The sequence below is a fragment of the Chrysochloris asiatica genome, unplaced genomic scaffold (assembly GCF_000296735.1).
Source record: "Chrysochloris asiatica unplaced genomic scaffold, ChrAsi1.0 scaffold00008, whole genome shotgun sequence".
Classification (NCBI taxonomy): Eukaryota; Metazoa; Chordata; class Mammalia; order Afrosoricida; family Chrysochloridae; genus Chrysochloris; species Chrysochloris asiatica.
In genome coordinates, this window is record NW_006408526.1 from 31,910,289 (window position 1) to 31,923,632 (window position 13,344).

A 13,344-nucleotide genomic window follows, 5' to 3' on the forward strand; every position below is an offset into this window, starting at 1 on the left:
ATAAAGAATGGTCCTTGGAGAAAGAGGGTCTTCACAGTAAAATCTTTCACCTGCAAAATTTCCTGTAGAACTTGCTAACCCAGCCCCAGCTACCCATTTCTCTCTAAGCCCTGAGTTCTGGCCCCTGGTTTTCTCCTCTCTTGATTTCCTGTTCCCTTTCCCTTGAAATTACAAACCTAGACTCTAAGAATCTCTATGGTTTCTGAGTTCAGTTATGATATGTAGGTATGACTATAGAAGGGTTACCAACCCACCCCTTCATCCTTCTTTACAGAGAAACCCCGCGGCACACCAGGATACCCTCCCCACTTTGGCTCAGGCACCCTATTGCTGATCTGACAGGTTTTGCTTAGTCCTGCAAACCCACACTTTGGAAGGCTTTGTTTGTTCCCATGTAGTCATTCCTCAGATTACTAAGTGGATTTGGGGGAGAGGGATTTAATACCTTCCTTGCCCACTTCTTGAAGAAAAGGCCTGTGAACCCAAGATTTTCCCATGAATATGTGGAAAGGAGGCTCTTGGGGAATGGGGATTCCTTTGCACCCTTTTTCCTTCCTTTGCTTTCAGAAAGCAATGACTAATCCCAGTCCTATAAGAATTAAATTCATTTTCTGAATTCTAGAAAAGAAAAAAAAAAAAAAGATGGGGCCAGGAGGTTGGGCAGGTGTATCCACACCATTTCTTGGGTACTTGTTGGGATTTCTCATAATCTGGTGGCAGGGACTTGTAGCCGAATCTATTGATAGTCCTGTGCTACATTGCCAGCTCCCCCATCATTACCACCCCCTCTACACGTGTTCCATAGGCAGGAGCTGTTACTATGGAAATACATTATTTTTAAAAACAAAAGCAGCCCTGGGCTTGGGAACTAGCTCCAGAAGAAACCCACACCAGCAGGAAGATTAATAGGGGGTGTTCCTGGGTCCTAGCTCCAAGATGGGGGTATAGTGGTGGAGGGAGTTCAATATATTGTGTTCTATACTCAACCTCTATGACTCAGGTTCCGCCTCCTCTCTGGCATCTACTGGACCACTGCCAGGCTCTTCTATCTGGGAGGGATGCTCTAGCTTCAACAGGAAATGGGCACCAAGAGGCTGCTAAGCTTGGGGGAGTTGGGGGAAGGGGGCGGTGCCTTTCACAGGAGTCACCTCCCCCTTAACCTATAGAAACGATAAGGAGCGCGGGGAAAGGAGAGGCGGTATTTCAGGTTAAGTGAAGCTATGCTTGCCTATGCTGTAGGATCGGGTGAGCTGGAGCACCCGAACCACCAATTTTCCATTTCGGAACCTCCTCCCTCCCGCCTCCTCTCTCAATCCTTCCCTAATAGGTGAACGGCGGGCTCACCAAGCCCCGCCCCGCACGGGTGCGGTTCCTTTAAGTCTGTGTGGGGGCGGGGCAACCGGCGGTGTTGTCAGTGTCAACTCTGCGCACGCAGCCTTCGCTGAGCCGGTGTCGGTCCGCGAGCCCCCGCATCTCTGCAGACTAGAGTCCCCGCCCGGGTTCAACGGGACCCGCGCAGTGGGAGGAGTCGGACGCTAGCCAGAGACTAACCCGGCTTGGACTGCTGAACAGACCGAGAAGGGACTCCGGCTGTGGAGAGAGAGACCTCGGCCTCACAACACTCTTGCATCTCTTTCCCTCGATCCGTGGCACCCACCAGTTCCCGGCATTTAGCCCCGGAGAGCCCGGGAGTCCGCGCGCCCAGCCCCGGGGGAGCCCACCCCCGCCCCGCGGCCCTCCTGGGCCATGCTCCCCCGGGGCAGCGGCTGAGCACGAACCGGGAGCGGGACTGGGATCATAGCCCGCGCGGAGCATGGATCTGGGCTGGGGACAGCGGGACGTGGGCTGGGCGGCCCTGCTGATCCTTTTCGCCGCCTCGTTGATCACGGTAGCTGGCTGGCTGCTGCAGTACGCCCGGGGCTTGTGGCGGACGCGGGCTGGCCGGGGCCAGGGCCCGGAGCTCGCCTTAGTAGCCGAACCCACAGGCTCCCTGCGGGAGCTGGGCATATGGCGTTCGCTGCTGAAGCTGCGGGTGACTAGAGCTGGCGTCCCTGAGGAGCCAGGCGTCCGGGGCCTCCTGGCGTCGCTCTTCGCCTTCAAGTCTTTCCGGGAGAATTGGCAGCGGGCTTGGGTGCGAGCGCTAAACGAGCAGGCCTGCAGAGATGGGGTGAGTTGGAGAGGAGTACCAAAGTGGTCCCTTCTGCCATTCCTTCCAGACTGGGGACTAAGGGTGCTAAAAGGGCATTATGGGAGCTGGGATCAACCTATGAACCAGATGACCCCCTTTCCCCTCTGAGATCAGTGGGTGTATCTGGGGGGGTGGTGGTGGTGGTGGTCAATGTTCCAGATCTATTCCCGTGGGCAAGGTACTCTCTGGGCTCCAAACCTTTTCACAAAGTGTTCTCATAGCAACGCTAATCCTTATGCCTGGTGGCTCTTCCACCGAGCCAGGGTGCTGGTTGGGAGCAGGTGCACCTGCAGAAGGAATTTGCCTGGTCCTCATGCCACCACTCCCAGTTAACAGTTCATGTCCCAAATCCCTGCTTTGACCAGGCAGAGATCCCTAAGGAAACCTGTATTAACCCTCTACCCCTTTCTAATTTTACTGCTTCTGTCAAACACATCCTCCTCCCTGATTGGCCTGCAGTGTTATTTGTTGGGGTTGAAAAGTAGTTCAGGTGAAGACCAGAGTGATAATCTATGTGCCTTTCAGTAGTAGATGGGCCTGGAGCTGCCCCTTGAGGGTCAGTCACAAACCAGCACAGCCTACTTCCTCTCATTGCACCATGGGCATCTATCTAGCCTCCCAGGAAGTGGAGCAGGAAGCCTGGTTGTGGTCATGAGACTAAGGTGGGGTGGGAGCCTCCCTTTTCTGGGCCCCCACTCCCATCCTGGCTCAGCAATCTCTTAATTGCCATTATAGTCCATCAACCCCTTGCTCAGAGAGTTCTGTTTCCAGTCCCCACTGGTTTCGAGGCTACATGCTCTTCTAGTTCCCCAGAGCCCTGGAAGCAGAAGTGGCCACATGAAATTGCTTTGTCTCCTCTGGCCAGCTGGTCAGTTAAAGGTCAGATGGCATATAGCAGTCCACACCTTGAATGAATCTACCCCTCCACCCAGCTCTGCCTGCACCTTGTCCCTAGGTCAGAAGCAACTCCCAGGACAGCTGACTCAGCTGGACATTGGCCTCTTCTGTAGGGTATGGAAAGATTAAGATTCCATGTATCCATCTCACCATTTCCCTGGGCCTGGCCATTGAACAGACAGCTACAGGAGCTGCTCGTACTTTGCCACACAAATGAGCCCTGTTTCCTTCCCTCACAAGATTTAGGAAAAACCTGTTAGCCTAGTCTGGGCCCCCTCCTCAATTCTTTCTATTCTCATCTAGACAGGGTAGGTTGTCCTACCTCTGCTGGGAAAGAATTCGGAAGGAGCTCTTTTAATGCCTGAGCTAAGCAGCTTCTGCTCCCTAATATTACCCTGCTGTCTGCCTTGAGGAATTAACTAGGCCCCTCTGCCCCTGAACCCTCTGAGTTGGCTTTTCTTCCCAAGCCCTCTGGTTAAGTTCCTCAAGGTTGTGCTGAGCTAGTCTTGAAGATTCAAAAATGTGGATAGGTCACACACTTGAGTTTCCAGATACTCATCTCCAGTGTCCTGTATCTCATTTATTTGGAAGCAGGCTTAGCCTCATTTCTTTAGCTTTTACTCTATAATAATTGGCCCTACTTCCTTCATCCTTAACTCTGTCTCTCTTCTCAGCTATTACATGAAGGGGCTCCCACAAATTCATAGACAAATGGAATGAAGTTTATCTTATGTGTGCAACTTCCTTTAGTAGTAGGGTGGAAGGAATAATGAGGAAACAGGAGGGAGGATCCTGAAATTCTAAGAGGAATCCAGGATCTTCTGTTCAAGGTGACCTGGTCTCTGAGGTGGTCTAGCTCCATAGTCCTCAGTGGTTCCTTGGGAGGCAGAGTCTAAGGGGAGCCCTTCATGTCCTAAAGGCCTGAGCCAAGGAGGGGCCAGAAGCCAACCTGCAGCTTAGGCCCTTGCAGTGCCAGAACCCAGCCAGCAACTGAGCAGGCCAGCCCAGTGAGGGAGGAGAAGCAGGGGAGTTCCAGAGACCTGATCCGTGTGGCATTACTCCCTCAGAGCTCCATCCAAATCGCCTTTGAGGAAGTACCCCAACTCCTACCCAGAGCCAGCATTAGCCATGTGACCTGTGTAGACCAATCAGAGCATACCATGGTAAGGGTCTGATGACCACTGCTCTCTTTGGGGCCCAAGAGGAGCTGACCTGGAGGGTTTCCTTGAATCTGGGGGTTCTTAACCTGGAGTTTCTGAATGACTTGGGGATCTAATGATTGGCTTCAGGAGGTCTGGATGTGCCCTGAAATGATTTGCAGAATGTTATACTAGTGTGCAGGTCTATAGTTTTCTGGGATGAGGAGTCTTTGGCTTTTTTACCTGGTTCTTGTAGGGGTATGCAACCTCAAAGAGGCACAGATCCAAGGAAAACTAGTGGGGAAGGGTCTGCTGGACCATTGGCAGGACAGGGCAGGGCAGGACTGAGGATCATTCCACCAGATCTGACCGTGCCTTGCCTGTCTCAGGTGCTGCATTGCCAGCTCTCTGCTGAGGAGGTGTGGTTCCCAGTCTCTGTGACCCAGCAGTCCCCCGCTGCCGTCTCCATGGAGACCTACCACGTCACTCTGACACTGCCACCAACACAGGTGGAGGGGGATGTGGGAACAGAGTTGGGTGTGGGTGGGGGATCGGTTGTGTCATCTTTTGCAATGTGCTTCCTCTCAGGGATGGAATATGGGAAGGGGAGTTGGGATTAGTTGGAGGGATGGAACAAGCATACCAATCCCTTTGCTCCTTGTCTGCAGTTGCAAGTCAACCTGGAAGAAATCCCTGATGAGGGGTTGCTAATATCCTGGGCTTTCACAGATCGCCCAGCTCTCAGCCTGACGGTGCGCCCCAAGCTACAGGCCAGGGAGGTAAGGGGCCAGGACTGGGAGAGAAAAGGCTGAGCAGGGAGGGTGAGGCTGAGCTACAGGTGCCACCTCTGGTTCTCCTCTTCTCTATAGAGAGGCGAGGAGCAAGGAGAGCTCGCCACTATTCAGGAATTGATTGAGGATGCCATAGTCAGCACCCAGCCGGCCATGATGGTCAATCTCCGGGCCTGCTCTATCCCTGGAGGCCCGGTGAGTAGGCACCCAAAGCAGATAGCTTTCATCCTGTTGCCAGGTTACTTTGTCAAAATTCTTGCTCTTTTGACCTCCTTCTGCTCTTAGACACCCAGTGAGAAGTCACCCATAGTGCCCCAGACCCAGCCATCCATCCCCAGACCTACTCGTTTATTCCTGCGGCAGCTTCGAGCATCTCACTTGGGAAATGAGTTGGGAGGTGAGAGCTCTCGAAGTGGCTGGGAACTACCACAGTGGGAGCTCCTTGTTCCCCTGTCAAGGGGACACTCTCTCTGTTCCTCAGTAACTTCCTACCTTTAATCTGGCATCTTCTAATTTCTGGTTCCTCACAGGCACTGGGGAATTGTGCTGTGTAGCTGAGCTTGACAACCCCATGCAACAGAAGTGGACCAAGCCTGCTAGGGCTGGCCCTGAGGTGGAGTGGACAGAGGACCTGGCACTGTAAGGAATGACCCAAGCCCTGGGCTGGGTCCTAGGGACATAGACATAACTAAGATATGACCCTCCTGTTGGGATGACCACAGACTAGAGACAAAGACGGATACATATGAATAACATGGTATAAAAGTTCCAGTCAATGTTGATACAATGTGCTGTGGAGCACTTAGTGGGGGAGATTCATTGCCATAGGAGAATAAAAATCAGAGTGGGCTTCATGGAGGGAGTGGCATTTACTTCACACCGTAGAGCAAGAGTAAGAGAAAAGTATTTTTGGCAGAACAGCTTGAACAAAAGAAAGAGGGTGGTTTGAGATTAGAAGAGAGACTAGAAAGGCAGGGAAGATTTGAATGAGGAGAGGGGTTCTGGTCTCGGGAAGTGAGAATACCAGGAAGGCAAGAATTTATCTGATGGAACATTTGTATCATCTTATTTACATATATATATATATCCGTGTCTTCCTCTAGGAGCCCTGGTGGCATAGTTGGATATGTGTTGGGCTGCTAACTTTCAGTTAGCATTCAAACCCATCACACACTGCACAGAAGGAAGATGAATCTGTCTGCTTCTGTAAAGATTTAGAGCTTCGGAAACCCTAGGGAGCAGTTCTCTGCTGTCCTGTAGGGTCACTATGAGTCAGAATTGACTCTCTGCCTGTAGCCTCAACTCAAGGGTGGGTTTACTCTGCTGATGTTTCTTCTCCCCCTACATCTTGGTCCACAGGGATCTGGCCCCCCATAGCCGAGAGCTGACCCTCAAAGTATTGAGGAGCAGCAGCTGTGGAGACAGTGAGTATGGGGTAGGAGGGAGCACCTTTGGGTGGGTGCTGAGTGGGACTCAGCCATGGGTCCAGCTCACAGTGCTACCCCTTCCCCCAGGTGAACTCCTGGGCCAGGCCACACTACCTGTGGGCTCTCCCTCCAGACCACTATCCCGAAGACAGGTGTGTCCACTCACCCCAGGGCCAGGGAAAGTCCTGGGACCAGCAGCCACCATAGCAGCAGAGGTGAGTAGATAATCCATGGGAGATGGTGGAGGACACAGGAGAAGAGCCGTCTCTGAGGAATGGCCTCTTTGCTCTTCTACCCTCGCCCTCGGCAGCTTCAGTATGAGGAAGGCTCCCCCCGGAACCTGGGCACTCCCACTCCTTCTACTCCACGCCCTAGCATCACACCTACCAAGAAGATTGAGCTCGACCGGACCATCATGCCTGATGGCACCATCGTCACCACAGTCACCACTGTCCAGTCCAGGCCCCGAGGAGATGGCAAATTAGGTAAAGAGGAGGCTCCTGGAGCCCAGCTATTGCCTGAGGTCTTGGACTACAGACCCATAGCAGGGAGAGGGAAAGGGAAGGAAAACTCATTCCAGCCCACCCAGTTTTCTGACACTCTGTTCATCTCTTACCACATGTAGCTCACTACCTCTGTCTCTCCTAGACTTGCCTTTACCCCCTCCATTTCCTCAACTATTTCTCTCACCCTTCAATCCTCTGACTACTAGTTCCACATATGAACTCTTGCACTTTCATAGTCCCACGTCCCCTTCTGTCTTTTCCCATGGCTTTTCCTTTCCCCAGTCCAGCTGGCTCTACCCTCACCCCTCCAGCACTCATTGGGATTCTCCAACAAACCCAGTGGCCCCTGTGCCATCTCTCCCACCTCAGAGTCCCTCCATTACATCTTACCCATCTCCAGGGGCTCTAGGGAATTTTTCCTACATCCTATGGTTCCCTGTACACTTCATGCACACTTAGCACCTCACACCCTCAAGTGTACCCAACGGCATTTTCCCACATTTCCACTGTCTCCTGTGGTACCTTTTTGTCCCCACTGTCTCCTGTGATCTATTCTCACACTTTTAGTGACTCTTATGGCATCATCTTAGTCACCTGTCTCCTGGCCTGTGAGTCAGCCAAAGTCTGTGTCTCAACAAAGACGATATGGGGTGGGGGCCACTCTAAAGCCCCTCCCAGCTCACTGACCCTCCCCCACCCACCAGACTCCCCCTCCCGCTCCCCGTCCAAGGTGGAGGTAACTGAGAAGACGACAACTGTGCTGAGTGAGAGCAGCGGCCCCAGCAGTACCTCCCACAGCAGCAGCCGTGAGTGGGGACTACGGATCGATGAGGGTTGGTTGGTACTGGGAACCCCAGAGTCAAAGAAGACTTTGAGTGGGGTACGAGTTCAAGTCCCAGAAAGAACTGGTAATAGAAGTCAGACTATCTATCTTATGAATCCCCAGCAGGGGAGAGCCACCTTTCCAATGGTTTGGATCCTGTAGCAGAGACAGCAATTCGCCAGCTGACTGAGCCGAGCGGGCGGGCGGCCAAGAAGACACCCACCAAGCGTAGCACTCTGATCATCTCTGGTGTTTCCAAGGTAATGGGGCTCTGGAAAGAGAGAGCTGGAGTCGGGAGAAAGCCCTAATGGGTCACTCAGTTTAAATTTGTCACTCCTGCCAGGTGCCCATTGCACAGGACGAGTTGGCACTATCTCTGGGCTATGCGGCATCCTTGGAAGCCTCCATGCAGGATGATGCAGGGAGCAGCGGAGGTCCTTCTTCACCTCCTTCAGACCCACCAGCCATATCCCCTGGACCCCTAGATGGCCTGTCCAGCCCCACAAGTGTTCAGGAAACAGATGAGACAACACGTTCAGACATTTCTGAGAGGCCGTCCGTGGATGATGTTGAGTCAGAAACGGGGTCTACTGGTGCCTTGGAGACCCGCAGCCTCAAGGACCACAAAGGTGGGTAGATATTGGCAGGACCCTCCCCTCCTCCCCTACCCTTTTGCCTCTTTTTTTATACTCCTTTTTATACCCTGCATCATGACCTGGAGTCCTGGTGTAGCGCTGTGGGTTAATGCCCTGGACTGTAAAGTTGGTTTGAATCGCAAAGTTCAAGCTCACCAGTTGCTTTGTGGAAACCATATACAGGGTCGCTATGGGTTAGAACCAACTTGACGACACTTAACCACAACAACAATCATGACTAGGAGTGCCTGTTGTTGTTAAGTGCTGTTGAGTCAGTTCTGACCCATAGCGACCCTGTACAGGGTTTCCGAGGGTGTAAATCTTTACGGGAGTAGAAAGCCTCATCTTTCTCCCGCGGAGCGGCTGGTAGTTTCGAACCACTGACCTTAAGGTTCACAGCCCGATTCGTAACCACTACGCTACCAGAGCTCCTTAACTACTTACCAAAAGATTGGCGATTTGAATCTATCCAGAGACATTTTGGAAGAAAGGTCTGGCAATCTACTTCAAAGAGGTCACAGCCTTGAAAACCCTTTGGATTGTAGTTCTGCTCTGACAGGGGCTTTAAAAAGTTCATGAAAAAATGGAATTGAAAGATAATGGAATTTTTCCAGGATCTTTTGAAAGTCCCCTTGTACATGGGGTCACCATAAATTGGAATGTACTTATCAGAAACTGGTTTAGTTTTTTGGTTATTATGACCTAGGCCCCACACTAGGAGCCACAAGCCAACATGCCTTCTCCTTCGTCCCCTAAGGGATTATCTCAGAGTTCCCAACCTGGAACTGGAGTCCACACCCCCAAACCCACTGCCATCAAATCATAGCCATCTAGCTCATAGCTACCATGTAGGACATACTGCCTCAGAGGCTTCCAAGGCTGTTAATATTACAGAAGCAGACTGATGCAGCTTTCTCCCATGGAGGGACCGGTGGCTCCAAACCATTGACCTTTTGGTTAGCAGTTGAGTGCTTTTACCACTGTGCCACCAGGGCTCCTAAGCTAGAGTTGTTAAGTGCCATTGAGTCAGTTCTGACTCACAGCAACCCTGTATCTAGAGTTTCCGAGGAGTGGCTGGTGGGTTTGAACTGCCAACCTTGCGGTTAGTAGTTGGTGGGTTTGGACCACCAACCTTGAAGTTAGAAGTCCAGTGCTTATTCTACAGCATCATACCAGGACTCCATAGGACGTGCAATTGGATGCCTTCATTCTATGGGTATGCCAAATGATTCCTCTTTGCCTGGGTTTCTTTTTTCCTAGTTCTAGGCACCTGTCTTCCGTTTCCTTCATTCTTTTTTCTCCATTTCACTCTGCACCCTCTCTAGTATGTGCTTGAAAAAAAAAATCGTATCCCAAGTCAATTCAAGGATTGCCCCTCTGGTAGTACAGTCTGTGGACACCTGTGGTACTTCTAACTTGCTTGCTCCAAGACACCTTCATCCCTCTGACACTGAGTCTTTCAACCACAAATCTAACTACTCACTGCTTGGGATAATGAGATTTCTAAATCCAAAGTCTGCTGTGTAAGCACCTTCCTCATTGTTAGTCCTGAATTTACCTCTTTGAAGCTCCCAGAGTTTTGCCTTCTACTCACATCCTGGAATTCAGTAAACAATCAGTATAGACTCACCTGTTCCCTTCATGGTTTTATAGGCTTAGGAACACCCATAGCTCAGCCTTTGTCTTTCCACACTACAAAGGCACAATCCTCTCAGCCTGTTCTCAACGCGCCTCCTTAGGGACAGGACTCATACAGATAGATTCCCCAGAGCACCACCATTTTTATCTTAGGAAGGATAAAGAGCATGTTTTGTTTCTACTTTCTTTCCTGAGGAAGGCTGACTTCTAGGACAAGAGAATGGTTTTGTTTCACATTTTCTATCCCTCTACCCACTGCCCTTTCTCTGCTCCCCACCTCACCCTACCCCAGCCATGCTCCTCTAGCTGCCGCCTCAACTTCCCCTCTTGCCCACAGTGAGTTTCCTGCGCAGTGGCACTAAGCTCATCTTCCGCCGGAGGCCCCGACAGAAAGAAGCTGGTCTGAGCCAATCACATGATGATCTGTCCAACACAACAGCCACGCCCAGTGTCCGAAAGAAGGCTGGAAGCTTTTCCCGCCGCCTAATTAAGCGCTTTTCCTTCAAATCCAAACCCAAGGCCAATGGCAACCCCAGCCCTCAGCTCTGAGGGCCCTCCTCACCTCCTGAGCCAGGAGAGTACAGGAATTTTCTCAGCCCATCCTCAAATCCTCTTCCAAACCGCTCCCTGGATTTCTAGGCCAGGAAAGCCCTCTGGGTTCCAGGAAGCCTGGTCCACCTGGGCCATGGGGCCAGTTGGAAGGGTGCTTGCAATGGGAAGTGTGTGAGAGGTAGCACCCGTTGCAGAGAACATAGGAGAGGCAGTTAGGAGTAAGAAGGGCTCTGTTCTGGCACATGTGGGTCTTCCTCAGAGCCTTTTGCTTCCTGTTGTTGACACTGGACCCTCAGAGAAGTCCCAGGGTGCTCAGCTCCTCAGCTGATCCTTCCTCCCTTATTTATTCTCTTTTCTATTTATATGTGTGGTCCGGGACCTTCAATGAACAGATAACAGAGAGCATCTTTCCCAGGTGACTGTCTTTTCTGTCCCAGCAGGGTAGGCAACTCCCTTTGGGATGGAACCCCCATGCCTCCCTGAGGTCCCCACTTAGACCAGCACCAGTGTCTGCCTCAAAGGACACTGGCAGCTCCTAGAAAGCTGGGCCGGTGCCCAAGATGGGGGGCAGGTACTCCCCGCCTCCCTGCTGCCTCTTCTGCTCCACATTCCTCTCTCCCCTTTATTACTGTTTTTGTACTCGATGCCTTCTCTGTAAGCAGTGGCTCTGTTGGCAGGAGAGAGCCAGGAGCCTGGTGGGAAGCCTTCCTAGAGAGATGATTGAGGGGCTTTATTTAAAGACTGTGATAATGGAGCAGGAGCAAGTCTGCACCACTGAACATGGGAGATGATGACTTCCATTGCTGCGTGATGATTTGGGATTTAATTTATTAAATAAAAGTCAAATTGGAGTTTATCCACTGGATAACTGGTTATTTTTTGAAAGGGGAGTAGGTAGTCAGCCAGGCCTTAGTGGTGATGGAGGGGAAACATTGGAGGGAAAAGCTGAGACATTGAGGTGGGGTAGATGACATGTTTAATGCGTGAGTTAAGAAGTTCTTACAGGCAAGATGGGGCAGAGAGAGAGAGGCTAAGAGAAACAAGAGTCTTTGAAAGATGAACTTGCCAGAGAAAGAAGTCAGTTGGCTGGTGCAGATCTTCACTCCCCTTTCTTGAACAGGCTGTTCCTTCCAGGATGTAATACCACAGTCCAGAGCATGGACTATGGAATTAGACTTCCTAGGTTTAAGACTCAGCACGTCTAATTAATTACCTGTGTAATCTTAGGCAGGTTATATAACATGAGTGATTCAGTTTGCTTATCTGTAAAATGGACACTATGATAATAGTACTATCTCATTCAGTTATGGGAAAGAAGTACATATAAAGTACTTAGGACTCTGCCTACACAGAGTCAGAGATGAATCAAGTGTTGGCTATTGCCTCAGAAGAGACAGATTAGGAGGGGGAAGTCTTACAAGTATTTCATCATCATAAAAAGTCTTTTATTTTGCAAATGGGAACAAGTTGCAAAGAGTTATAGATAAGTATACTTAGCAAACTCTTATCAGGAGGCTTCAGAAAGTTCATGGAAAAATTCCATTATCTTTCAGTTACATTTTTCATGAGCTTTTTGAAGCCCCTCACACATTCCTAAGGAACTCTGGTAGCGTAATGGTTACAAATCGGGCTGCTAATCTGACGGTCAGCAGTTCGAAACTACCAGCTGTTCTGCGGGAGAAAGATGAGGCTTTCTGCTCCCGTAAAGATTTACAGACTCAGAAACCCTATGCAGGGTCACTATGAGTCAGAACTGACTCCATGGCACATCACCACCACCACCATCATATATTCCTTATTCCAGTTTCCCGGGATCTTACACAGAACATGGCCCAGGTGATAAACTACTGCAGGATGTCAGGGACAACATAGGACCCGATAGGAAACTTGTCTGCTGCAAACACACTAAGTGACCTTGAGTAGAGCACTTTCCTTTCCTGGACCTCAGCTTCCTCATCTGTAAAATGAAGGGGGGTCTAGGTAATCACTCAGGTCACCTCCAGCCCTGACAGTCTATGATTTACCTATATCATAGAGAGCTCAGGGCACATGACTTAGAGTAGGCAGGATGGAATTTCTAATATCCTCATGCTAGTGTTCAGGAGTCCTGGTGTGGTGCTGTGGGTTAATGCGCCAGACAGCAAAGTTGTTTGAACTGCAAGGTCGGTGGTTCAAGCTCACCAGCTGCTCCTCGGAAACCCTATACAGGGTCACTGTGGGTCAGAACTGACTCGATGGCACTTCACAACAACAACAAGAGTTCACACCAGTCAACAGGCTTTGGGATTTCTGGAAGACACTGTTGTTGCTAAGTGCCATTAAGCCAGTTCTGATCATAGCAACCCTGTATAGAGTATAGGGTTTCCAAGGAGAGGCTGGTGAGTTTGAACTGCTGACCTTGTGGTTCAAACCGGCCTTGAGGTCCAGTGCTTATCCTACCGTGCCACACCAGGGCTCCGGAAGCTGTTGAATAAAGCTTTCGTTTTTATATAGTGAAATGCTTGACTCTAGGTTGTGAAAACACAGTTGAGATTTAGCAAGCTATTTTCTCCAATCTAAGAAATGCAACTCTTAGAGGTCGACAGAGGAGCAGTTTGTTTACTTATTGACCAATATGACAAGATAACAAAAACACACTGACCTTGAAATTGCACAAGAAACTTCTATTAAAGGCAGAGCAGGTATTCAAACCTATGGATTGAGTAGAATTGGAAACTACTCAGCTTCCAGCACTAAGCTCCCCAGAGC

The 13,344-nt window shown here is 50.6% G+C and overlaps 1 protein-coding gene across 1 annotated transcript; it reads left to right on the forward strand.

Annotated features, from left to right (window-relative positions):
- Window positions 1–1,813: 1,813 nt before the first annotated feature.
- Window positions 1,814–10,593, forward strand: C2CD2L (C2CD2-like). The gene is made up of 14 exons (XM_006833906.1): window positions 1,814–2,167; window positions 4,153–4,248; window positions 4,614–4,733; window positions 4,893–5,003; window positions 5,094–5,210; window positions 5,301–5,412; window positions 5,546–5,654; window positions 6,375–6,439; window positions 6,530–6,657; window positions 6,753–6,927; window positions 7,653–7,754; window positions 7,895–8,031; window positions 8,115–8,400; window positions 10,382–10,593. The coding sequence occupies exons 1-14, from the start codon at window positions 1,814–1,816 to the stop codon at window positions 10,591–10,593; spliced, it is 2,124 nt and encodes a 707-aa protein (XP_006833969.1).
- Window positions 10,594–13,344: the final 2,751 nt, after the last annotated feature.

Bases quoted from the DNA above. Each gene is read 5' to 3' on its own strand.
- C2CD2L (XM_006833906.1), top strand. From the start codon at position 1,814: ATGGATCTGGGCTGGGGACAGCGGGACGTGGGCTGGGCGGCCCTGCTG. The intron at 7,755-7,894 runs GTGAGTGGGGAC...ATGAATCCCCAG, and splicing joins TACCTCCCACAGCAGCAGCC to CAGGGGAGAGCCACCTTTCC. The intron at 8,401-10,381 runs GTGGGTAGATAT...TCTTGCCCACAG, and splicing joins CAGCCTCAAGGACCACAAAG to TGAGTTTCCTGCGCAGTGGC.